The following is a 26,786-nucleotide window of genomic DNA, read 5'->3' as shown; positions in this document are numbered from 1 at the left end:
CCAGAAAATGTGTTTTAACTGCCAATAAGTATAGGGAAATTCATGGAAAGAAAATATTTATATGCTTAGAGAATACTTATTTTGATGACACTAAATATGGGTTGTAATCTTCAAATCAGAATATGATTTTCAGAATGATTACAGTATTAAGATTCTGGAATTCAAAGCCATTTTTGTCCTGTGTTATTGGAACGGTTTAATGTAATCTGAAGTATGTTCATTTATTTTTGTGCCAATCAGTAAAACCTTTCTGTTGCAATTCAGTAATGGGCCTTTGTTTTCAGGGACTTTTTAAATTTCTTTGGACCCCATGATGATAAGTAAATATGCAAGATTTTACATGCTCATTAAGTCTGTTTTCTTGGAAGATTAAATTTTCCCAAAAAAAAGACATTCAATATCAAGTTCGCTATGAAGGTTTACTTGAGATGACCAGTTATAAATTGGACATGTCTACAGCGTGTTAACACTGACTTTTCATCAGCTTAATGAATCTGACTTGGTCTTCTTTGACATGTTTGCTGACTTCCTGATTTCCAAGGAATCAAAACACTGCTACATTCTCCACCAATTTAGGTGGCTCTTTGGATATGATCCCGACAATGAGTAAGGATAAATGCAAACTCTTAATGATGAATCTAACTTCCTTTATTAGCAACTTAGCATGTAGTACACGGAAAAAACATAATAAGGAACTCAATTGGCCTAAAGTTGTCAGCACAACTTTTCTCCCTACTTGGTAGAGTCAAGAAGGACAGATGCGTGTTTGGAGTACATTCATCAACCTAGTCAATAAAGTAATGTGTCATTTCCTATGAACAGAAACAGGCCTCATCACATTTACTCATGTCTACATCCTGGAGGCTTAGGACTTAGGGAAAATTTAGCTCATTATTTTAAATTTAATGACAACATGGACTCATCTTCAATTTATTTTTTTTAAATGTAAGTCATGTACTACTGGTCATTGAACATGCCTCCCCTCTGACCACACCAGTCCACATCATTACATGAGGAAGGTGACCAGAACTGGAAGTTTGAGGGGTGCATGGGTCCCCTGTCATACCCTATACCCTGTCGATGAGAAATTGTGATTTGACTGTAGAGTTGATTATGCTTGCTTTAGGGTTTAATGGAAATAGTACAGTTCAGTGCACATTTTGCTCCGCTATATAATGTTCATCTTAAGAAAAACAAACCGGTAAGTCACAGCGTGTTGCTGTTTCTGCAGAGCACATATGACGTGAAGACTGGAAAACGGGTACCACCATGTGATGGAAAGAGCAGCAGAGGGAAACAGAGCTTACATGCTGATCAGGCCTTTATCACTATGTCTGGGAAGGTCCTGATGGTGGCAAGAGACATAACCTTTCTGGGGGACCTGGAGTTTTTACTTGGAAAAGGAAGAAATACAACTAAAAGATCTCTCAGGCTGTTTAATATTTTATGGTTCATGAATAAGAGTGGGAAAAGGATGTTGACATGTTGTGGTACCTTTGACCTTGCCTCATTTTCTTTAACACAAGTTTAATGGAATCCAAATTATCAATATTTTCCCTTCAGTAGAAGCATTTTTTGGTGCATTGCTGAAAAAACACTCTGCCTACCTTAAAGTCATGCATATCGTCTGTCCCATGATCTCCTACAACAGTGGTCGCCAACCGGTGGTCTGTGGACCACTGTTGGTCCGTGAGGTCCGAAAGGTTGGCAACCGCTGTCCTACAATGTTTACTGTTTTTCTTGTCACATGCAAGCTACCTGATTTTGGTGCAGGGCATGTGAAAGAGTCAAGACCTCTTTTATCCTTGTAGATATTTTGGTAGGTTGTTTATAAAATATCTGTCATGTGTTTCCTTCTTGCACCCACATTCTGGGGGATCCCTATACTTACCTCATTGACTGGGCTTAGCTGTGTGACCGGATTTGGCCAATAGGGCAGGAGCAAGCAGGTCCAAGCATGAGCCTAACCAGATCTAAAAGGGGTGAGCTCAACACGTGGAGTTTCAGCTCTTCATATGTGACGCTAATCAGAGCTGACTGTCATATCCTGGCATTGATATGTGTGTTCCTGCATCTTCCCCAACTGTGGGGTTCTTCCAGGCTCTCAGTCTGTGCACTGTGTGTTTATTGACCAGGCAGGGACCTCTTCCTCACCAGCATGTGCTTTTCTCTATGGTTTTGTGACAAACATAATTACCCTTACATTGCTCTTCATTGCTTCTAGCATTTCCATTTTCCATCTGAGAGCATTTCCTCTGTGTCTGAGCCAGTCCTATTAGAGTGTTATTTGTTTGTTTGTTTGTTTGTTTGTTTTATTGTGGGCTTCTTAGTGGGATATTCATGTTTGTCTTTATTTTACTCTCTTTGTAAAGGGTATTTTGCTTTTGAATGGGATTCTAGCTCAGCAGTTATCTTTCTCTTGTAATTTGAAGCTGTCATTTCATTGTTTCCTGGCTTTTGTCATTTCTATTGATAAGACAGCTGTCAGTCTTGTCTCTTTTTCTTCAGGTAGCTTTTGATTTTTTGTGTGTGTGTTTTTGGTTTCCTGTAGAATTCCTATATGTACCTATGTGTGCTTTCTGTTTGGGATTTTAGAACTGCTTAAATCTATGGTTTGCTGTGTTCTATCAGTTTTTGAACATTCTTGGCCATTTTATTTACAAATATTTACTCTGTCCCATTCTTCCTATCCTCTCTTTTTTGGGGGGATTCCAATTTTGTAAATATTATAACTTTTAACAATACACCATATGCATTATTTCTTTGGTGAAATTCTTCATTTTTTATTTTCTTGAATCTATTAATTACAGTAATTTTGAATTCTATTTCTGATTATACTAGTAGCTAAATTTCCTATGAGTCTGCCTCTATTATGTGTATATTCTCTTGGATTTCAATCATTTGGTCTTATCTCCTAGTAAACATACTAATGTTGATAAATGAGGGCATTGTTTATGAAACGTTTAAAGACAAAGTAATGATTTTATTTTTAGCAGATGGGGTGGTTGGAGTTTATCCTCATTCACTTTCTAACCTGGCCTATTGAGGTTGTTCTCACTCCTAGAATTAGGCCTATTGTACTGTCAATGAAAATCCTGTGGTGTACCAGGGCCCCTCCTTTCCGGCAGAGCCTCGGTTCCAATGTTCATCTCCCAGCCCCACCAGGTTGCCAAAAACTTTACTCAGCTCCTCAGGCCCTCAGCTTTCACTTTCTACTCTGCCACTTGTCTTCCTAGCAGATGCTTACAACTCAACAAATTCCCTTTTTGAGGAGGAAAATAACACTGGGTGTCAGACTCAGCTCTGGGCCTCCCTTTGCTCTGTACATTTTCATCCCTTGTGTCCTTTTTAGTTTAATAGTTTTCTGATGCCTACAGAAGGATCCATTTGATACATGCCAGGCCACCATAGTTAGAAGGGGAAGTTCTCTTTGATTTTAATTTTAAGGCTGAATTATAAATAGCAAGTTACATTTACACAAACTGTAAAAATTCCTGAACCTGTGAACCTCTTTGTAATTTTTCAATCTCTCATGTGAACCAATCAGTATAGCTGACTTTACCTAGTTTCCTGCCCATGGACAGGGAATAATATTGCCAACCCTGATGTAAACTTTGGGAAATAATTTGAGACATCTTACTAGTATACAGAAATCATTTGAGATCCATTGGAGAGAGGGGCTGTGGAATTCACAGTTTGACAAATCACTCCTGTCTTGAAGTGTTAATTATGCTTTTATTCATTTTTCTTTACTCATAAATATGCCCTTGGTTTGCTCTGAAAAACCTTCTGACCTCATTGCATGTAGGATTAATGTCTCGTGCAGAGTGGCTTGTGCCATCCCTCATGTTTTTTGTGTGTGGATATTAATTGAAGTCATGCATCAGTGGGCTCCAAGGCACTGGAATCTGGGACTAGGGCCCTGAAGACTGGGGCCAGAAAGATTCCAATCAAGGTGGACAAGCACACAATGAAAAGGTTGGAGATGCATGAGCAGATCTGCTGTTGATTAATTTATTGTGATTACAGAGGCCTTTTTTCCCCTTTTGGCTTATTGAAATTTATAAGTAGGATTTAGTTGCTATTTGCAAACACTTGTTCCTCCTCCCTCCAAATGCAAACATTATACCTAAGTACAGCCCTGGTAGGGAAGGGGATACTGTATTTGTGGAGGAAGGAATTATTAGTTGGCCTTTAGCCATCTGCTAGTAAACTTAAGCAGAGTTATTTTCCTCCTGGACTTCGAAGTCTAGTAAGAAATTAGCATGAGTATAGAGCATTGCTGGTGGAAAGTGTTGCAATGGTTCATACAGAACCTTTGGAAGCGATAATCTGTTGTGCAGGTGTCCCCTAGCCTAGAAGAAGAAGGAAGAAAGGGAGGCAGGCAGAGAGAGAGAGGGAGAGAAAACACATTTTAATCTTTGAAATTGGCAGATTGTGTTTTGCCTTTTACAATACCCATTTCCATCTTTTGATTGTTCCTGGCAAGAAGTGTACATAAAAGTGGTCTGTAATAGGAGCTTTTCACATTGAACATCTGGTTGTATTATTCCATTTCGCTTTTCCCCATGAAGATTTTGAGTAATCTAAGAAAAAACAAATTGCCTTCCTGGAAAAAGCAAAATGAACAGTTTCTGAAAATGTGGCCCCTATATTGAAATTTAATTAAGATAATTGTTATATTGGACCTTTAGGGAAAAAAATCTCCTCTTCTCTATATAATATATGTGGTAAATTGTATGGCATAACTGATGTACCTCTTTGATAATTCTTTTGGCATCTCATCTTTGATTCAGCACTGCCCAAGCGACATGCCTTGCTGATCAGCCAAAGCCTGTGAAAGAATACAAGTATCCTGAGAAATTGCCGGGACAGTTATACGATGCAAACACGCAGTGCAAGTGGCAATTTGGAGAGAAAGCCAAGCTTTGCATGCTGGATTTTAAAAAGGCAAGTGATTACTGGCCAGTGTTCAGTGCACTATTATTCATAAAACCGTTTTATTCAGTGTAACTGACATTGATGTATTCTGCACTTATTGGGTACCTACCAAATGTCAAATCCTGTATGTTAGGGCTGGCCCCGTATAACAGGAAACACATGTTTTACTGGCAAAGAAAATGATGACTGATACTGTTGTGGGTATCAGTTTTCACTTGAGAACGACTTGGCCTGTTAGGTCACTTCTTTCTTTCTGATTTATCACGTGGGAGATCAGCAATTACTTTTGGTTGGTGTAAGTTGGCAAACTAATACTCTGCATTTTTTTAAAGTGGTATTAAAAAAACCAGGTCCACCATTATCTTCCACCTCTTTAAGCATAATTTACTATAAAGTAGCAGCTTATCTAGGGCTTCTGATTACTAAATTCTCCAAATAAAGTATATATAGACAAGTTTCTTGAAGCAGATGCTAGCTAGTTCACCAACCCCAGGGACATCACCCGCATGCTCTCCTAATATAAATTCCTCATATAACACAGAGAGGAGTGTTCTTGCTAGACAGGGAAATGGAGATTTAGGAACTTGCTTTACTGAACCACAAGGAGACCTACCCATAGATTAAATGAAAGTAACTCTTTTTGAGATTTCTTTTATTCTAGTTTATAATAGAATTAAGACGAAGGTAGACAAAAAAATATATAGTCCTCCAGAAACCTCCAAACATTTCAAAATGCACCAGAATATTCCCAATTTCTAAACTCAAATAGAGCTCCTACAAAGGTCAGTTATAGCCATGTGCTAGACTGGGTTTTTATCTCCTCAGCTGAGTCATCTCAGCTTGGACCAAGAATAATAAATCAGTCCACATCAGTATATATTCCATGGGCACAATGTGAATTTCCTAAGAATTTTTTGAGTGTTACTCTTCTTTATGTTAAAAAAAAAAAGTGCTTAAAATGAATGTTTTATTTCAAACTAGAAACATACTTCTGGTTTCCACATTACTTTGCTCTGTGACCATGGATTATGTCATCCATGATATCCTCATACCATTTGGAAAATATAGAAAATAAGTTAATGTGCATATTTTTCCATTTTTTCATTACTGAGGAAATATTTGCAGGCAATGAAACATTTGCAGGGAGCTGAGGCAAATTTGTCACTCACCTGTGAGTTTCCCTTCTCTCCAGGATCATGTACTATGTTCCCTGTCATGAGAGGTCTAAAACAATTCACCTCTATATTTTTTCTAGTTTTATAGTTTTCGTATGCAAAAAAGTAAGCCTATTATCAGTTACTTAATTATGACAGTAGAAGAAAAACCTTTTGAAATAAAAAAAAACTTTTCAACAAAATGTCAGCTCATCATCATGTAAAATTGTTCTTCAACACAAATAAACTTGATGTATTTTGTCTTTATAAGTTAAATTATATTTTTGTGACAGAATCTCTAATATATTGAATTCAAAATTACATATTATATGGCAATTAGAGATTTTTTTTTATTTTTTATGTGGACTGAATTATCTCAGGTCATTTTTAATTATGAAATTTATCTTTTTTAATGAACTTCTGAAATTTTATGAAAATAGTTCTATTTTGTTAGGTTGAAATGTAAAGAATAGTAAGTCTTCTGATAGAAGAACATAAAAGAATAAGTGGGAAGAAAATTACCCAGTGCCTACGCCAACACCTATCACATAAGAGCCACTTAATTAAATTTGCTGAGCAGGGTGATAGATAGATGGATAGATGATACTTTAGAAAGGGATGTACCTCTTCTAAGTACCACATGCTAATTAGTTTCAAAAGTTAATATACAGTGCAAATGCAAAGGCATCTTTGGATGCATGTACATTTGATGTATATGTATGTATGTTTACATACTCATGTGTAAACTCCCATGCTTAAATGGCCATGGTTTTCTCTGTTACTGATGAGTTACATAGTGATAATCAAAATTAGTGATAAAAACAGCCCACTGCTTGCAAAACAAATAATTGTAATAGATTGTATACCTTATTATTACATCATTTGTAATTACATTTTCAGTTTACATTTTTGGAGAGCATAATACAGACAGTTTGAGAAAATGAATCTGCTGACACTCTATTCACAATATAGAAACAATAAATTTTCAACACAGTCATTGAAAATGGTTTTATGGAGGTGTTAGGTTGTAATGTTAAAATGCACCAAGTCATATTACTAAAGTTAGTCTTTGCAAGCATAGATCTTAAATTAGGGGATAGAATAGCAAGTGAGAGCCTTCATTAAGATAGTATTTCTTAGCTGCAAAAATAAAATCATGAGTGAACTATCTACAACTTGGGCTTCAACTTGTTTTCTGAGTTAAATATTGATTATTATAAATGTTGTGTCTTCATCAAGTACCTGTATGCTTTGTCAACATTGCTTGCTGCCCTGACCCTGCAGTCTGAAATACAAGCTGCCAGAATACTTGGAAATTTGATCACCTTTGTGTCCTGGCTTCTGTGGAAATTGGGAGATTCCCCCATGCCCAGAACATCTTACATTCCAACTCTCAGGCCCTAGAACCATGATTAAAAGGATCTTTGTTCTAAGAGGACCCTGAAGTTTTATTAAGAATATAATGATGTGCAACAACGATGCTGAATTTAATACAATAACTGTACATTATGTCCAGCGGTCAGCGGCTAAGTCAAAGTACGATAAATGTGAACAGGAGTAATTGGTTTTGGTTGTCTGGTTGTGGTTTAATTTTTACTGTATTATCTAATTCTTTGAGGTACTAGAAATTTTATTTGTTTTTCAGAATAGAGTGTCTGTCATGTTTCATCTGATGGCAGACAGTTATATCTATAGGGTACCAAAGTATCAAATAATTTTTGATATGTTGAAAAAACAGTAACAAGGATTGTATGATATTTTAAGGGTTTTCTAACTCTATGATTTATTTCTGGATATATGGATGGATCAATGGACAAGGCAGCAAGATTCATAATCCTCTTTAATTTGAAAATTGGGGATTCAGACTTGGAGAACTTAATGAAAGATGGGGTCAAGGATAAATTATAATATCTTAAGTTTTATTGTTTTGTTAATTTTAATTTTTTGGAGTTGTCTGCAATGTCTGGATTAGGCATATTTTACTTATTAATTTTTTAGCCTCACCCTAGGATTGATTTTAGACAGAGAAGAAGGGAAAGAAAGAGAAAGAGAAACTGATCAGTTGCCTCCCGTATGTCCCCAACTAAAGGTCAAATACACAACCTTTTGGTATATGGGACTCCAACCAATCGAACTACCAGGTGAGGGATATATTTAACTTATTAGCTTAGAAAATATAATTTTGGTAAATTTATAATGAAAAACAAATAAAGTTTCAGGGATGAACCAAATCTAGAACATGAATCTTCAGGGTTCTCACTCTATCTATGCATCTACTGCTAAGCAGATATCAGTTTTAATTTATATCAGTTGTTTCCTCTTAAAGTTTTCATGGGTCATTTGTAATACTGATGACCTTTTTTCTCCTTTTAGGATATCTGTAAAGCCTTATGGTGTCATCGGATTGGAAGGAAGTGTGAGACTAAATTTATGCCAGCAGCAGAAGGCACCATTTGTGGGCATGACATGGTAAGATGCTGATCTTAGGCACATACAGTGTCATATTTAGATGTCAGTCTTTTAGCCTATTCATCTCTCCTCATCTTGCCTTGGTATTTTTTTTAATATATTGTTATTGATTTTTTACAGAGAGGAAGGGAGAGGGATAGAGAGCTAGAAACATCAGTGAGAGAGAGACATTGATCAGCTGCCTCCTGCACACCCCCGACTGGGGATGTGCCCGCAACCAAGGTACATGCCCTTGACCGGAATCGAACCTGGGACCCTTCAGTCCGCAGGCCAATGCTCTATCCACTGAGCCAAACCAGTTAGGGCTTGCCTTGGTATTTTTAAGCCCTTCTTTCTCATATATATGTGCAGACCTACACATGTGAAAATATTGTGTATATATTGATATCATGAAGAAGACTTTTTTTTCACTTTGTTCAATGATATAATTGATGAGTTGGCTGGAATTAAGAGATGTGGATGTTCAGGCAAAGGTGACAGCTGAACCTATTTAGTAAGGGAAAACATTAAACCCTTAACGACCATTTAACCACCTAGAGATCCAGCACTAAGTAGTAATGTTAAAGGCACAGAGCATAGATTTGGAGAGAGGGGTCTCCAAATGCCCCTCATGGACCTGAGAGGGGTCAGGGCTGTGAGACTTCAGTTTTTCAGCTGGGGTGAGGGAAGGCAGTAGTGAAAGAGAGACTTTTTTTGCTTGTAGCAAAGAACCAAAGAATTCAATAGATGAGGCTTTAGTCCTCAGACTTACTTATATTTTAAAATTTTAATTTTTTTTTCTTAAATAATATTAAATTGAACTATTTGAAATTGTCACTCCCATGTGCCAACAATGATCAAATAGCAACAATACATTCATTAATAATTGAAATATTTTTACCGGCCTCTTATAAAAACAGCATTTTTTTTCCTCTCAGAACAAATCAGGTGGCTCTAAATTGTCCTACCCCTCACCCCAGGACAGGCTCTGCCAGCCACAAGGAACAAGGCAGGTACTTACCTCCTCTCAACAGATGGCCTAGGTCTACACCAAGCCATAGGTAGAAAATCCAACACCACTGAACACAATGTGAGAGCTTGTGTAGCTTTTATGTGGGGTGGGAGTGAAGGAACCATGTAGATGTTAGCATGAATCCACATTGATGGGCCCTTCTCTTGAGAAAGGGGAGCTGATAGCATCTCCAGAGACAGACAAGTTCTGTGCAGATTATTTCATCTTAGAAAGCCCTGTGACCTCTGACGTGCATCAGTTATGACCTCCAGGCTCTGAGTCCAGGTGCCTTCGAGAAAAGTCACAGTCCACCTGCCAGAAATGACAAGGTGTTGAATCATGTGGAACCTCCAGCTGGATTTCTCTACCTGAAACTCGGTCTCAGCTGAAAATGAGATGTGAAAAGCACATTGTTTTCAGGAGAGATCTGCGTCCATTCACTTGAGAGCTGACTATCTATGCAACACTACTTAATTAAATGTGTCCAGTTCCAGCAGCTCAGCTGGGTTTTTTTTTTCTATTTATGTTTCGTTTACATGGATTTACAGAGCAATGATAGGTGTGGAAAGACAAAAGAAGCATCCTTAAGTGTGTTTGTATGATGTGCTACTAATGGTTAGGGACAAGAATGTCTGCTTATGGTACCAGACTCCCCGTGACTGAGCATTAAGCATTACAAGAGTGCTGATCCACCGATCTATCCATGAGGTCATATCTACTATTTTTTTTTTTAACTTTTAGTGGTGCCGTGGAGGGCAGTGTGTGAAATATGGTGATGAAGGCCCTAAGCCTACCCACGGCCACTGGTCAGACTGGTCTCCCTGGTCACCATGCTCCAGGACCTGCGGAGGAGGGGTGTCCCACAGAGACCGCCTCTGCACTAATCCCAAGTAAGCAAGTCTGAATTTCCCAACTCACAAGTGAGCATCTCTCTGCCACAGCCTTTCAAACAGTGCCTGTACCTGAGCTCAGTCGTACTCATTCCGTACTTCAAATATTATTGTAAGAACCATTACACAGGATAGCCTTTTCCCTCAAACATTTCTAAAACAATGATATTTTTTTATATGAGATGCTTGTAACTATCTAACCATAGCAAAAAGTAATAGATCCAACAGTGATATTCCAAAATTGGATTGTAACCATGTATACTTGAAATGCCAAGGGAGTGCCTAAAACAAAGAAAACATCATAAGAAAAGTATAGAGGATAAAAATGAACAAGAACAATTATTTTATGTGAAAAAACATAATTTTTGGTTTTTATCAAAAATATTTACCTTTCCAATATGTGCTTTCATTGTGGTGGCCTCCTGTTATATGACAAGAATGTTAAATGCAGTCACCAGTACAGTGGAGTGAATAGATTTCTAAATCCTCTTTATGCGCCTCGGTTTGTTTAAGATATGTCATATTGCCATTATCTCAGTCCTGGCTTTAACATGTGAGACCCAATAGGTTCCTGCATGGACAGGATGCTCTCATCCTGGTGGTCCACATGAATTCTGAGCGGGTAGCAGAGAACCTGGGGCATTTGCTGTCAGTGCCAACAAGTGGAAGGTGACTGTTACTTCTGACCCAATTGGGTGCCCTGGCCTTGTCGCAGGAAGCTAGTAGTGGAGAGAAGTGGTATAGTTCAATTTCATTCTCAATTCTGCTTTCTATCAACTGCGTAATTCTGGGAGAGCCACTGCCCTCCCTTGTTGTCCCCTCCTTTATGGAATTCGGAGCAATGCTGACCCTATTCCCGCAGAAGGAGGCTGGGAGGCGGCATTAACAAATACACACAAAGCTGCTTACCACATTCTAACCTCTTCTGCCAACATTGTAAACTATACACTCAATAGAAAAGGAAACACTGCCCATGTCGTTAATATATAAGAAATTATCAGTGACTACTTAGTAGCCCCTGTAAGTAATTTAACATTATCTGCTACATCTCTTCAATAAGCCCAATTTGAAGGAAGGGGCAAGTCCCTATTAAAATGTAAGGTTTCTAACAGCAAAATATGTGTTCCAGACCATCCCATGGCGGGAAGTTTTGTGAGGGCTCCACTCGCACTCTGAAGCTTTGCAACAGTCAGAAATGTCCCCACGATAGTGTTGACTTCCGTGCCATGCAGTGTGCGGAATACAACAGCAAACGGTTTCGAGGGTGGCACTACAAGTGGAAGCCTTACACGCAAGTAGAAGGTAAATCCCAAACCCTACTCAATAGTGATAGCCTCCTACTTTATTATCTTTCCTCCTGAAAGAACTACATGATAGATGGTGTGGTGTTCGGGTAGATCAGATACCCCTATATGAGATCAGTGTCACAGATCCGTTTCTGGGGTATTTTGACACATGGCCACTGGCATCTTAATCTAAACTTGACCAGCTGTGTGGTCAGAAATTAACAAGCCAAACAGAGAACAAGTTTATAATACCATTAAATTTAGAAGTGGTAAAAAATGGAAAGTAGATGTTTAATTGTCAATAGGTCAATGCTTATTTTAATTACAAATCCCTATAGTTGATGGTGATATTTCTATAAGCATGTTACCCAATGAACACATAATTGCCAAATAATGAAGGAACAACTTTAGTATCTTTTGGAAAATCAGATAATTTTAAAGTATACTATATTCAGAAAGTCTTGATCTATAATATAACTAAAAACCGAGATGTTTATTTGTGACATATGTAAGATTTTACTCTCTAGTTGGAGAAAAATATGCATTAGTCTTATGATTATTATAACTTGAGCTTGGTAGCTTAAGTGGTATAATTTAAGAATAAGTCCAAATAACATCTAATCATCTTATTCTTAGAAATTTGGAATATTGTCCAAGCAACACTCAAGAAATACATAACTTGGAACTTCTCATGTGACATTTACTTTCTTCATCATAATATATAATATTTTCATGCTGAAAGGTTTATGAAATTAGTAGATTATGGAAAGAAAATTGTCAGCAATTTCATACAAAGCATTCTTGGTGGTATTTTCACTCTTTAACTCAGAGAAAATTAAGCCAGTGAAAAAAGTAGAAAGAACTTTGAAATTGGGGTCAAAAAATGTGCATGTTATTCCTGACCTTGCTAGTCTTCAGTAAATAAACATATTAATAATGGAAGCACTAAGTTTGATCTTAAAATTGTTCAGGTGGGTGTCTTATAAAATAAAGAAAATATTTGTAGATGAGTCTTGAGCCTATGAGAACTCCTAAGGCAGACAAAAACGTTCATCATAAATTGTTCCCTTCTTACCAAGGAGAAAACAAAGGGATATGGTTTTTACAAAAGTTTATATTTAATCATATAAATCATAAACCCTTGAAATGAGAGAGGAAGTGAACTTTACCAGTCTTAAGGATATGATGATACCCACGTTCTTTATGTATCAATATTTTTATAATAAATTTTAGAAAACATAATTTTCTGGAGATTTCATCTAAAAGTGATGCCCTCTATCAATTTAAAATATTATGTATTTTTTCAACTGTATTAGCAATTAAGAAATTCAATACTTTTATTTCTTGTTACATTTTATTTGTGAGAATTTGACATATTGTTATAAAATTGTAGTGACTTCTTTGCATTTCTACAAGAGAGTAGTTAATTATACTAGTAGAATAGTTAATAGTAATGTAGTTCAAATCAACAAATGTTTATTGAATGCCTACTATGTGCCAACCACTGTGTAAAGAACAAAGACTAGTAGAGAGTTGAGTAAAAAGTAACAGTGAACATTTAGATAATAAATTAAAGGGGAAAAAAACAAGCCTAAAGAAACAACCATACAAAAATGTCTTTGCAATGTATTATTGTGTGGGAGTTTATTTTATGGGCAAAAAAGAAAAAAAGTCTATCTAAAATTTAGAGCAAAAATGATCAGAGCTTAAGTATCTTTCTTATTTGTGTTTGTGTGTGTATTTCTTTTTAAGATCAGGACTTATGCAAACTCTACTGTATCGCAGAAGGATTTGATTTCTTCTTTTCTTTGTCAAATAAAGTCAAAGATGGGACTCCATGCTCGGAGGATAGCCGTAATGTTTGTATAGATGGGATATGTGAGGTAATAATGATCGTTCATTCATTCAACAAACATCTCCAGACAGTCTGCTTTGTGCCAGGCATCCTGTAAGAAGCTAGAGAGAACAGACAAAAAACAAGCCCTTTCAGGTCACAGCCCAGTGGGGGAGAAGCCAGATGTACACATGCTGAGACACAGTGGTTTGTGGCACTGAAGGGGCAGAGCGCAGGGAGAAGGAAATAGATGATTCTCTCTTAGATGTGGATCTGGGAGATTTGCAGGGCTCCTTGGAGAAGAGAGCTTCCAAGCTAAATCTGAAAGGGTGAGTTGGAAGGGGAATGTTAGGGAGGCAGGCAGAGGAGCATAGGTGGGTAAGACCCAACTCGGTCATCAGAGTATCCAGAAGGCAGGCAAGGGTTGGGGTCTGGGGGAGGTGAGGGATGGGGAATGGGCTCTCACAAGAACAATCGCTGCCAGAACGAGGAGTCCGGTTTTGATCATTGTGTCTGTGTAGATCAGGCACTGAGATTGGGAACTAGTGGAGTTGTGGGGTCAGATGCAGTGGCTGAACGGTAGCGTGGAGAGTAATGAAGGGGGGCGGGCAGCTCAGAGCCGAGAGCCACTCTGCAGCTATTCCAGGGGTCTCCAGAAGACCCAGTAGCCTCAACATCTATTAGAGAGGGACTTAGGACAGGCTGGGAAAGACTCAGTGACTAAGTGGACATCACCCTTGGAGCTTGTTACCATGTGCAGAAGTAAATTATGGAAAGAATTTCATTATAAACAAAGTGATGGCGTGACCAGATCACACACAGAAGTTACTCAATATTCTTATTCACTGGAGTCCAACAACCTCAGTCCAAGTTCTAGTTTCTCTAAGTTATAGGACCATAGCAAAGTAGAACCACCCACTAAGACCTCGGTGTAATTCTTTTTAATGCATGAAGATTAGGCTAGATGATTCTATTAAAATCTTTTTCAGCTTTAAAATGCTCAAGTCTCTACCTGTTTTGTCTAATTAGTAGTTGATTTGTTAAATATTTCAGTATTTTCAGGTATTCTTAATGATAATATTGCAATCCCTTATTTGTAATTTTGAAATCTAAAAATCTATGAAATAGAAATTTTGTTTGGATGGAAAATATAAGCTGACCTGAATTTGTTTGGTGGTAAAAACCTTCCCTGAACAGATGTAAGACTATTTGATAGTTTTCTTTTAACCACGTAGTATGAAGATGTCTGCATTTTGTTATAGAAATATCATTGCTATCCTAGGCCCATCTGGGACTTTCACATTATATACACAATATGTCAATTTCCATCCTAAAATCTCTGAAATGCATCCATCCCTATGGATTACAAACAAGGGATTGTGGACTAGTTATTTCATTTCTGAGTAGATCTATAGACGTTGTTAGGAAATATAAAACTAACAAGAATTGTACAAAGAATGAGTTCCTAAGATTGTAAGAGGGTGAACAAATATGCCCTTTATATTATTTACTGCTGGGAATTACTTCCACATGGCATGTGCTACTTCTCTGCCATTGAACAAGGAGATTCAAAAGCACCAGGGCACATTCCAGTGGACCCTTGTGAGAACATATTGCTTGTCGTTTGTAGTAAGTGCTTTATGTCAGTCTGCACTTGACCCATGTTTCCAACATAACAACTGGATAGATGCAATTCAGGGCTCAGGATACAATAGCTGTGAGTAATCCTGAAGAGTTCACGTTATGTTTGACATTTAAAGTTTTCCAACTTTGGGCCTGAAGAGTAGATTTGCAGGCTTTCTGTGCACATATTGGGTATCCAATAAATATTTGTTAATTTCCCTGTGTTGGTGGAATTTTCAACTATAGCGGGGAGGAGGTTTCCTGCTTTAGGTTTGTGATGTTGCTCGTGTTATCTTTTCTTTCATGAATGACGTGTGACCTCATGAATATCCCAGAGAGTTGGATGTGACAACATCCTTGGATCCCGTGCCGTGGAAGACTCTTGCGGTGTGTGCAAGGGGAATAACTCAGACTGCACGGTGCACAAGGGCCTCTATGCCAAGCACCACCGCACCAACCGTGAGTATGCCACAGCTGCCTGCGGAGGTTGAGAGACAAGATCGAAACGGGAACTTCTTGGTGGGAAGAATTTGAGGTGTAGTGAATGCAGCAGGTGTTGAGACTCTTGACAGGAGGTGGAGGTGAGCAATAGTGTCAACAATAAAAATGAACAGGTCCCACAACTGCCTCCTTTTCTGCCTACTCTCAATCCTTTGTTTTGACAGAAAGTGGTTGCTAGGTTATTTGAATTAGAGTCATCCTTAGGAATAGTGAAAATTACAATAACTCTGCTTCAATTACAAATAAGTCACTTATAGGATTCTCACGTTGTAGTTATGGAGTACTGAAGATGCTGAGAGATTTGGCCTTGGCATAAATGAATGAAATACCCCATCCTCCCTGCTCCTGTCTGCTTTAATCTAGAGTATTATCAGATGGTTACCATTCCTTCTGGAGCCCGGAGTATTCGCATCTATGAAATGAATGTATCTACCTCCTACATTGCTGTGCGCAATGCCCTCAAAACATACTACCTGAATGGACACTGGACCGTGGACTGGCCCGGACGCTACAAGTTTTCAGGCACTGCCTTCAACTACCGACGGTCCCACAGGGAGCCGGAGAGCTTGACCTCTGCGGGGCCAACCAACGAAACACTGATCGTGGAGGTAGATTCCAGCCTCATGGTTTTGGGGCTTGGATTTGGGGGTCTTCTAGCATTTCTGTAGGTCCAAGGCTATTGGTATAATTTTAAGTGCACAGAAGCATGCTTACAATTAGGTAATGCATCAGAAACAAGACTAATCAATGCATAGGCTGAATGGGTCAGTGGACTTTTTTAATCATCTTCATTTCTTGGTGCATGATTAAGTGTGTATTTATGCACGTCCTGCAGTTCCCATGTTGGGGTCTTTATCTGTCAGTCTTTACAAATGTCTGCTTCTCTTTTGTAAGCTCTGTGGCTGGGAGAGGCTCTGTGTGTGCCTCCTGACTCTGAACGGCTTCCTTCACCCTGTGGTAAACTATTCACCCTACATTCTTGCCTTGATTATTTCTCTCTCACCATCTCAGGCTGTTAGCTATAATAATCATAGAGAAAGAGAAATGGGTCAGGGTTGAAAATGAGTTCAGCTTATTAGGAACTGTTTTTGTGGAAGAAGAGTCACAGAGCCTCAGGGTGTCAGAAGGGGAGCATCTCAATGGCCTTGCAGTACAGCCCACTCTCCAGGGTGCCAACCTGCCCTACACCAATGGAGACCTGAGCTGAGTTGTCAGGGAGGGGACTGTGGTGCCAGGGTGTCAGAAAAGGGCCAGTGTCATTATCCACTGGAACATCACATCAAGGATGCATAATGGCTCCAAGGCTCAGAAATGCAGATGTCTATCAACAGGATAATGGTGATGTTGCTTTAAAAATGAATAAATAAATAGATAGATAACCTACTCACTGAGATCAGGGACCTGATACACTTATGAGAGTAAAGGTGGTTACTGATCCATGTGTTCAGGTTTTACACGGGAAGGTGAAGAGTCCAAATGCAATGTTATACCCTAAACCATGGCTCACAGTTATGCTGAGCCTGAGAGATCAGCTTGACTAGTAAGATATGTTTCTCCTGGAACTCCTGGGTACACGCCAACAGGCAACCAGTCACAGGGGAAGTCCTCTGACCTAGCTTTGGCAGTGGCATGGATGACATCACTTCAGCGTCCTGGGTTGTTACTAGGAAGTTTGATGGTGCTTTTTAAGTATCACTTTCTGATTCACTCTCATGGGGAGGATTTGCAGGGAAGTCAGAAGGAACATGGAGAGAAAGCAAGAGATAACCAAATATGTTTATTGGGTGGCAAAGGCATCTAACATCTTGTGTGGAGAAAACACTAAGTATATGGCAAGTCAAATGTCTATATAGTTACTAGATATACTTGAGTCCAGTTGGGAGTTTATTCCTGTTCAGAAAGTTAATGCAAATTTTGGAGACTGAACACTGTTTATTTTATCACTTTAAACAACATTTTGTTGACATTGCTATTGTTTCAAGTTTTTCAAACAAATCGTGTAGTTATTGGTTCCATTTTAACTAGTTATATTTCCCTTCATCTTATGTTGTAGCTTCTGCTTCAGGGAAGGAACCCGGGCATTGCCTGGGAATACTCGGTGCCTCGGCGGGCCGGTGAGCAGAAGCCCAGTGCCCAGCCCAGCTACACGTGGGTCATCGTCCGCTCTGAGTGCTCTGTTTCCTGTGGTGGGGGTAGGTCACTTCTCTGTCTCTCCTGCTGGTGGGCACAGAGGTGCCCGGAGCACGGTCAAGCTGTGACATGTACTACACTGGTCCTCATCATGCCCTAATGAGCCACCCAAGGCGTCTGCCTGAGAGTAGCAGTAATATTCCCAGAAGCAGAGGAGAGAACACTGGTCCTGAGTATCACTTGAAAGCCTCAACTACTTTCTCTGGTTCATATGCATTAGCATGTAGCTTTGAGGAAATTCTTTAGTGAATTGGTTTCTGCTTTTCATCTAATTTAAGGGTGTAGTTTTTGGCATAATTTTGTTATGAAAGTCAGATGAAAGTCACTCAATATATATATATATATATATATATATATATATATATATCATGTTCGTGATGAGAAATAGAAGCTTACATGAAAAGTATAGTAATATAGAATGAGTTTTTTTATCAAATGGTCTTGTTCAAAACATTCAGTGGAAAGAAAATGGCTATAAAGTTGTACACTGAAACTCATAGAGAAATTATAATAATCTTATTAAAATTGCAGTGTAAGAGACAAGAAACAACATTTCAAAAGAATCTCACAAGACAATGGATGGCTTTTTTATGTTAATACTATAAGAATTTTAAGTACATGTTTAGATTGTTGAAGTTGATTCACTAGAAGACATTTTTAGCTAGAGCCAGTATGGACTATCTGACAAAGAGTGGCAAGTACATATTTGCAAATTTAGAAACAAAATAGTAAATACTGTCTGATATTTTAGAAACGAATTTCCACTCGAGCCAATGTATTTCAGCTTTGTGCATTCTCAGTTTTTATAATTAAGAAAATAATTCAGACAGTACTATATTTAAATATAAAAATGGTACACAAATGAGAACTTGCATAAAATAAGAATCTAATGAATGGGTGAAGAAAAATAATAATGAACTCATATTCTTAATAAAGAAATTAAGAAAAACTGAAAGATTCACAAAAATATCATGGTCTGAAAAGTTAATACTATGTACTTGACATATGTTAATTCTTCCCATTTTAAGCTAAGAATAAAATATTAAAATTATATTTAAATTCTGACATTAAAACATCCTAAGAAAAAAATGTGATTCCCTCTGTACAGTTGGATAGCAAGCTAATGGCTCTAATGGCAACTGAAAAGCTCCCCACCTCTTCTGTCATTCAAGAACCATTACCAGGGCCCTAGCTGGTAGCTCAACTCATTAGAGCATCGTGCTGATACACCAAGTTTGCAGGTTTGATCCCCTGTCAGAGCACATACAAGAATTAATCAATGAATGGACAAATAAGTGGAACAACAAATTAGGAATCCCCCTACCCTCGTGTCCTGGAGTATCTTCCCTCTTCTGATTTTAGGGTCTTCATGCTTATGAAGGCCCTCAGTATATCCAGCACTCCCTGAAGTAATGACACATGTTTCTCATGGGACAATGTGCATTCATTTGTGTAATATTTTCTAGTTTTCTGTGTAATTTTGCTTAACTGATTGTTTCTAAGGCTTTTGGCAACAGCTGGAATTAATTCTATAGTTAGAAGTATTGAAAACTTGGAGATTTTGATAAAATTAGAGTCTTTAAGACTGGATACTTCTCTTCCAGATACTTTGGCAAAATGTGGAAATTTCAAAATACTTTCCAAAGAACTGGCCGGGGCTGGTTTCTGAAAAGATAAAGGCAGAGCCTGGCCACATTGATCATGACACTCACCACCTCCCAGGGCCAGGGTTCAGCTCTGGACTTTCCAGTTAAAGGGTGTTTTCTCTGACTTTCTTACTTTCACCTTTGAATTGCATACTCTTCTCTCTTATCTATTAATATGGATCACTTTAGAAAATTGGCTTGATTCTGGCATTTCCACAGACTAGGTGATATTTCTTTCTGATAAACAGTTGAGTGATTGTGAGTGCTGTTGAGAAATTCCTTCACAGATGTGCCCTTAGTCAGAGAAATAATACCTGAGTCTTTTTAAAAGTTCAGCTATATGGCTAAGCAGACCCCATTCCATCAAAGGAAACTCATCTGAAAACATAGTTATCTACCACCTCCTGTAGAAATAGAACTTGGAAATCCTATGTTCTACTGGACATGTGACTGTCTATGTATATTTTTATTTTCTCAGAATATTTAGATATTTGAAAAATGTCAAAGGAAGGAACATTTAATTTCATTTTTACATCCATTATTATTTATATGGGCTGAGGAAATAAAATTTAAATTAAAATCTCAAGTATCCTTATCACTTATAAACAGATTTGACCTCAAAAATTAACTCACCAGATGTCAAGTATATACTTGTTGAATAAATGAACACAAGATCTTAACCACTTACTGATTTATCAATATGCAAGACCCATGTTGATTTTAAAGATGTTAAAATGTAGTGGGAAAATGAATGTATCTTAGAACTGATGAAATTCACTAATAAAAGTCATGAGGAATGGTCAGAAAAGTAGAATATCAACAGCTGGCCAATTGGTCAGTAACACAAAGACATGCAAATACAGTAAAGTGTGTGTTTTTTCTGATGAACTTCATTAGCTCTTCACCTGCCTTTTACCATGGGACATGTCCCTGAGTCTTTATCATGTATCCCACCCTTTCATACAGGGCAGATGACCACCCGAGAAGGCTGCTACAGAGACCTGAGGTTTCAAGTAAATACGTCATTCTGCAATCCCAACACCCGGCCTGCCACAGGGGTGGTGCCTTGCAAAGTATCTGCCTGTCCTCCCAGGTAAGAACCGCCAGGCCATCGGAACTAGTTTCATAGTTTGCAAATATACTTGGGGAATCCTAGGAGCTCCTGTGTCTAAAGGTAGAAGCACTGAACACCATCACGTAATCCCGATGAGCAAAGAGGCCGAAGTCACCAGGACTGCCTGCACAAGCGAGCTTTAAAATGTGTCTGGAAAATCTTGTGAATGTCAGTGGAAGTTCTTAGAGTAGCATCCTTTTTTATTTTTTCTTTAATCTGCATGCTGCCAGGGATGATAGTACACTGTGGTGATAGTGAAGTTTTAGCTCCCAGCTTTCTGTCTCCTTCCTAGTATTTATTTTTCTTTTTAAAAAAACGTTATTAGATGTATTGGGCTGACATTGGTTAATACAATTATATAGGTTTCAGGTGTACAATTCTATATTACATCATCTATATATTGTATTATGTATTCATCCCCCAAAGTCAAGTTTCCTTTTCTCACCATGTAGTTGACCCCATTTATCTTTTTCTCCCCTCCAGCCCCCTTCCCCTCTGATAATCACCATACTGTTGTCTGTGTCTATGAGTTTTGTTTGTCTGTTGCTTTCAGTTTTATACCCCACATGTTAATGAAATCATATGGTTCTTGACTTTTTCCATCTGACTTATTTCATTTAGCATGATATTCTCAAGATTCATCCATGTCGTCACAAATGGAAGTATTTCATCTTTTCTGTGGCTTACTGAATGAAGGCTTCCTGGGTTGTCAAGGGTGTGTGGGTGACTGCTGTGCACTGTGCATGCTCACATGTGAGATGGAGGTGCAGAACACTTGGGCTCTGTCCTTCCATCATGCTGTCCTCAATACTGCTGCCCTTGGATATTTCTTTATTTTTTTAAATATATTTTTATTGATTTCAGAGAGGAAGGGAGAGGGAGAGAGAGCTAGAAACATCCTTGATGAGAGAGACCAGTGATCGGTTGCCTCCTGCATGCCCCCTACTAGGGATCAAGCCCACAATCCAGGCATGTGCCCTTGACTGGAATCGAACCCAGGACCCTTCAGTCCGCAGGCCGACACACTATCCACTGAGCCAAACCAGAAGGGGCTAAATATTTCTAAATAAAGCTCAGGTTTACTGAGATGGTGGCCTGGGAAGGACCCAGGAGGCAGCTGTGTCCCTGCCCTGATCTCATCAGCCATCATCCCTGAGCACGTCCTTAGTCTCTCTGCTCCTCACTTTCTTTCTCTTTCCAGGGCTATGTCACATGTAAACATCATCTGAGTAACAAATTTAAGAAATTAAATTCTAACTCCAACTAGAGCTTCAGACAGCCAAGGCACTATGTACAAAATAGTCTTATACATCTTGTTGTAAAGATCCATAAGCTGGGATATGGATCCCACCCAGGTTTGCTAAACTGAGCCTCCCAGCATAAAATTGATGTTTTTCCTAAAGATGGTAAAATAGAGGAGGGTGAGAGACACTGTCTGCTTTCATCTCTGGCCTGTGTGGGACCTGGTTACTTGCTCAGGATAGTGATAAGGCCACTTATCAACATTTAAGGGTCAGAGACCTTTCTTCCTACTAGGATGCCTGAATGGGCATCCCTGGAAAGATTATGTATTCCCAGCCCACCAGCCTCCTCAGGGGCTGGGGACCCACCACTCTAGATTCACTGACCTTGCCTCAGCCAGGATCCCCTGTCCTCCCTCCCAGCAGGATGCCAACAGAAGTGAAGCAGGTCCTTCCATGTGTGTCCTGCAAAGACTCTGCCTCCTCCTCCTCCTCTCACCCCTCCATGGCCTGCAACAGGCTTGGCTGTAGTGAGCCAGCTCTAGTCACATGGGCAAGGGCAACCTGCAAGGTGGGTGGAGTCCCAGGATGGAGGGTGTCGGAATGAGCAGAGCTACCACACCTTCCTACCAACTCAGGCTTCCTCTTGAAAGGGACATGCCACCTCCCGGGGGTGAGCCCTGGTTACATGGTCTCTGTTGGTGCAGCTAAGCCACTCTCCTAACTTCTATGTGCCTCATCTATGAAACCTGGGTCCCAGCACTCCATTCTGGCCACCACCTCTGGTCATGGTAGCTCATGTGCTCTCGCATCCAATTGTCCTTATGTCTTCCTGGGGCGCCAGCATTTCCACCCTCCCTGTCCAGGATGTCATGTCCTCTCCCCAGTCCAGAGTCCATGAGTAGTGCTGTCATCCTTCTCTGGAGAGCTGGCTTAACACTTTCTCCCAATTCTTCCCCCTTATCCTTCCCCAGAGACCCAACTTGGCTACATCCATCTTATCACCCATTCCACACTTGGAGCTCAGTTGTTAAATACTGCCAGAAAATGTACAAGCCCCTGTTCTTACTCAAAAAGGTCACCATCTCACATAGCCACCCCAGAATGGCAGCCAATCCTAACACCCTTGACCAGTCATTTCCTCCCTCCCAGGACAGTGATTTGATATTCCCGCCCGCCTCCTCCAGCATTCCTCCTTCTCCCATTCCGCACTCTGGGCCACAGCCAGGAAACGACCACCCTTCCTGCCATGAACAGCCCACCTGGGAGTCCAGCCCTCACACTGCCTTTCCCAGTGGGCTAATGTCCTGCCTCTTCTGAAAGCTCTCCTAGAGCATGTCTCTGCTTCCCCTTTGGTTTCACACTTCTGGATTTCTTTGAAGAAAGATTTTTAAATGGATGTCGGATTTCCCTTATGCTCTGTTGTAAATATGTATATATGTGGAGGTACTAATTTTTCCTCACAGTCACCTGTTCTGCCCATTGCTCTTCTCACTGGGCCTTCCCTGCAGTTTATCTTTCTGGTTTTGAGGGATCTAGAGCCAAAGACATTTCTGTGTTCTTCCATGTCCTATAGTCCTTACTTATCTCGTTCAGGTCCAATGTTATAGGTAAATTCTGGTAAGAGCTCTCTGTGCTGAAAGGAAAGGCATTATTCCCAGAGGAAGGGTCTGTCTGGGGAAGTTGAACCTGCTGTATGGGAGCAGCCGGTAGAAAACACACTGAGAGCTCATCAGAGTCACCTAAGAAAAACCCAGAGGCCCCTTCTTAACTCTTTGATTTATATGTCTCACATTTTTGAATATATGCATATTCTCCTAAAAGAAAGTTTTGGGAGATGATATAAATCCCAGCTGGAAACCTACTGCTATGCTTTCCTGCTGGGAGAGAACTCAGAGGACACTCCAGACCAGGGGTCCTCAAACTTTTTAAACAGGGGGCCAGTTCACTGTCCCCCAGACCGTTGTAGGGCTGGACTATAGTTAAAAAAAAAACTATGAATAAATTCCTGTGCACACTGCACATATCTTATTTTGAAGTAAAAAAACAAAACGGGAACAAGTACAATATTTGTATTTGCATGTGGCCCTCGGGCCGTAATTTAAGGACCCCTGCCCCAGACAGTAGCAGGGGCTAGAGGACTAGCAGCCCCAGAGGTTCCTATGGTTCAGGTGGGACAAATATCCTGGCTCCCATCCCACACCTCTGCTTGGAGTGGACTTAATGGGCCTGGGTGATGCCGAACAGATTATGGTACGTGCTAGGCAGAATGTGTGTGGTTAAAGGTGTGGGCTGTGTTTTCACCAACCTGGGTGCAAACCCCCTTTGTCTGCACGGCTTCTACATAATCCGGGGAATACAGGGAAGGATATGCTGAGGAAATCCACATAAATGCTCTTAGCACAGCACATGTGCTAACTACACAATAAATCTTGGCTGTTTTAATTTTGCTGTAAAAGGAGAAACAAATTCACATCAGTTACTTATTTAGTCTGTGAAGCAAAACTATCAATGACGAAGCACAGAAGAATGAACCTATATTATATATATTAATCCTTGTGGAGTTTTGTTTTAACAATTGAATTGGGAAAATAGATCTTAATTTAAAAAGTTGCTTTGTTTCCCTCTGAGATGCGAGATACATTTCTCTCTTGCCCAGAATACCGACAATATTTTGTTCCTGATTAAGTGGGCAGAAAGCCCCAGTTTTATATTTCGGAACATGAGAGCGTGTTTTTCTTATTAGAGCCTGTCTCTGCTGAGGTGTGGGGCCCTCTCCAAGCCCTGGTGTCCTGCGGTGTCCCTCTAGTGGCCTCCCAAAGCCAGAGTGACTGCAATAGCTCATTCTCTCACATCTCGCTCAGTGGACAGGATGGCCGGATACAGCGGAGTGCAATCTGGTGTCCCATGTCCCATGCGTAGGAGGGTCCCGAAAGGATTGGGAAGCGGGATCTTTAAAACATCTTAATCCACAGCCTTCTCATTTGTACTTTAAATAAAAAAGGAAAGCTGCTCTTTTGGTTCGAACCTCTGACCTCCTGCATCAGCGTCCAAATGGCATGCCTGGGCAGTGTCTAAGGCTTACACAACTGGAGCGCTGGCAAGCTCCTGGGTCATTAGCAGGATGGGGGTCCCAGGACATGAATCTCTGCAGGGGGCAGAGTACTAGGAATCCAGGGGTCTCCTTGCTGGAGGAAGATGATCTTAAAAAGTCTGGTTGGCTCCAGCCCACAGGAGCATCATGGCTAAATGACAGAGCTTAGGCAATTCCCAGCTGCTCCTCCGGAAGGCAGCTGAGTAGACACATAACCTCAGGCCTCTCCTCCTCGCACCAGGCAAGGCTGGCTGGGCAGTGACCTCGGAACAGACTAGCAGTGCACAGCAACCACCCTCCCTCCACCCATAGCTCAGCTGCCTCCATCTTCATTTTAGCATGAATCAGGCATTTTTATCTCTTGCTTTTGAAACACGAACTATAAATCACACAGATATTTATTTCCTTTCTCTTTCTCAGTTTATCTAAGTGGAGTGGCTCCTCGTGTCATTTATCTTAACTAGCTCGTTTTCAAAGCATAAACCCATAGGATGTGTGCTTTCCTGGACAGTGGATTGAAGATTCAAGAGGAAATGCTTTCCAGATGCTAAAAGGATACTCTTCCCCTCCCTGCAGTATTCTTCTAGGAATGCAGAGGAAGAATTTAGATGAAAAATATTGCGATCAAATGCCTTGTTTTCTCTTCTTAGGAATCCATACAAAAGTACCCTCTCTCTGTGCTCCTCTGCACGTGATCTTTGGATGGTCATATTATCGTTGCCTATCCTGTGGTGCCTCCTTACAAACCCGTTAGCAGAATGGTTTCATTCTGTGGACTGAAACCTATCGGCAATGTTTCACTTGAGGCCAGTTTTCTTTGTGGTTTTCATGTTGTATTTTTAAGAGAAAGGAAAGATGTGGGTCAGGTATAGGGTGGCTGTTTGAATATTTAATTGAATATTGAACAAGGATATGTAATCATTCTGTTCATTTAAAATTGTTTATTTAAAACTCTTCTTTAGACATCACCTTGAAAGGTGTTGATTTGCGAACATCTCTCCCATGTAGCCCCATCTGTGCTGAATGTCCATATTCAGTCATGTTTCCCACCAGAATCCTCCTCCTTTTTGCCCACCTCTCCACCCCACCTTTATAAGAGTTTCACTAAATAAAAATTTTAAAATCTCTGACCTTACAGGACTAGGAAATGTGCGTAGATAAGTACAGTGACACATGTAACCTTGAAAGAGCTTTCGCTTAAGAAGCTTAAGAAGGAAACCAAACTAATTGACTTCCAAACTTGATATAGGAGTTTAATAATTTATTTTGCAATTCACCTTATCATTTGCTTAAGAATTTAGGTTAGTTTGGGTTGACATGTTGATGTGTTGTCATTCACATGTCACCTGTGAACCATGATTTTGTTAAGCATTTCCACCAGTTGTGAGACCTGAGAATCTTTCCTTGGAGAGTTGTTAAGGACTAGAAGGAAAATAAGACTTATGCATTAACTTTATCAGGTGGTATGAGATTTTTCTGACAGGTCTGAATATGATTACTACATCTTAGAATTTTCTCATTCCCCACCTCCACTCCTGCTTGGGTTTCTGCTTAAACAGTCCTTATTTTCATTGTGAAGTTTCCAATAAATGTTACATATCTTTCATTGCATTTTTATGGGCATGCATAGATTTTTAAACAATATTCCCAGAGCCAAAGAGATTCTCAAAATAACTTGTTTAGATGAATTACATTTTCAATTAAATCACCACTTTTAAGACAAGACCTCATTTTGATGAAGGAGTAGTGTTGCAAAATAAAAAATATGACACATGAGAGATTAAAACTTTTTTATGTGCAACTTGATTTGTT

The 26,786-nt window shown here is 39.6% G+C and overlaps 1 protein-coding gene across 1 annotated transcript in view; it reads left to right on the top strand.

The window, feature by feature from the left end:
• ADAMTS16 (ADAM metallopeptidase with thrombospondin type 1 motif 16) overlaps positions 1-26,786 on the top strand; it is a 96,590-nt gene that overhangs the window by 39,723 nt on the left and 30,081 nt on the right. Inside the window, exons 8-16 of the mRNA XM_070411440.1 lie at positions 4,797-4,950; positions 8,469-8,564; positions 10,297-10,445; positions 11,575-11,747; positions 13,484-13,614; positions 15,524-15,647; positions 16,053-16,297; positions 17,743-17,881; positions 20,492-20,618. Of these exons, the coding sequence (XP_070267541.1) occupies positions 4,797-4,950; positions 8,469-8,564; positions 10,297-10,445; positions 11,575-11,747; positions 13,484-13,614; positions 15,524-15,647; positions 16,053-16,297; positions 17,743-17,881; positions 20,492-20,618 (1,338 nt within the window). The remainder of the gene's footprint in view (positions 1-4,796; positions 4,951-8,468; positions 8,565-10,296; positions 10,446-11,574; positions 11,748-13,483; positions 13,615-15,523; positions 15,648-16,052; positions 16,298-17,742; positions 17,882-20,491; positions 20,619-26,786) is intronic.

This window comes from Myotis yumanensis, unplaced genomic scaffold, assembly GCF_028538775.1.
Source record: "Myotis yumanensis isolate MYYU_CA2020_CCGP unplaced genomic scaffold, mMyoYum1.0.hap1 SCAF_4, whole genome shotgun sequence".
NCBI classification, from domain to species: domain Eukaryota; kingdom Metazoa; phylum Chordata; class Mammalia; order Chiroptera; family Vespertilionidae; genus Myotis; species Myotis yumanensis.
This window is presented reverse-complemented; position numbering and strand designations above follow the sequence as displayed.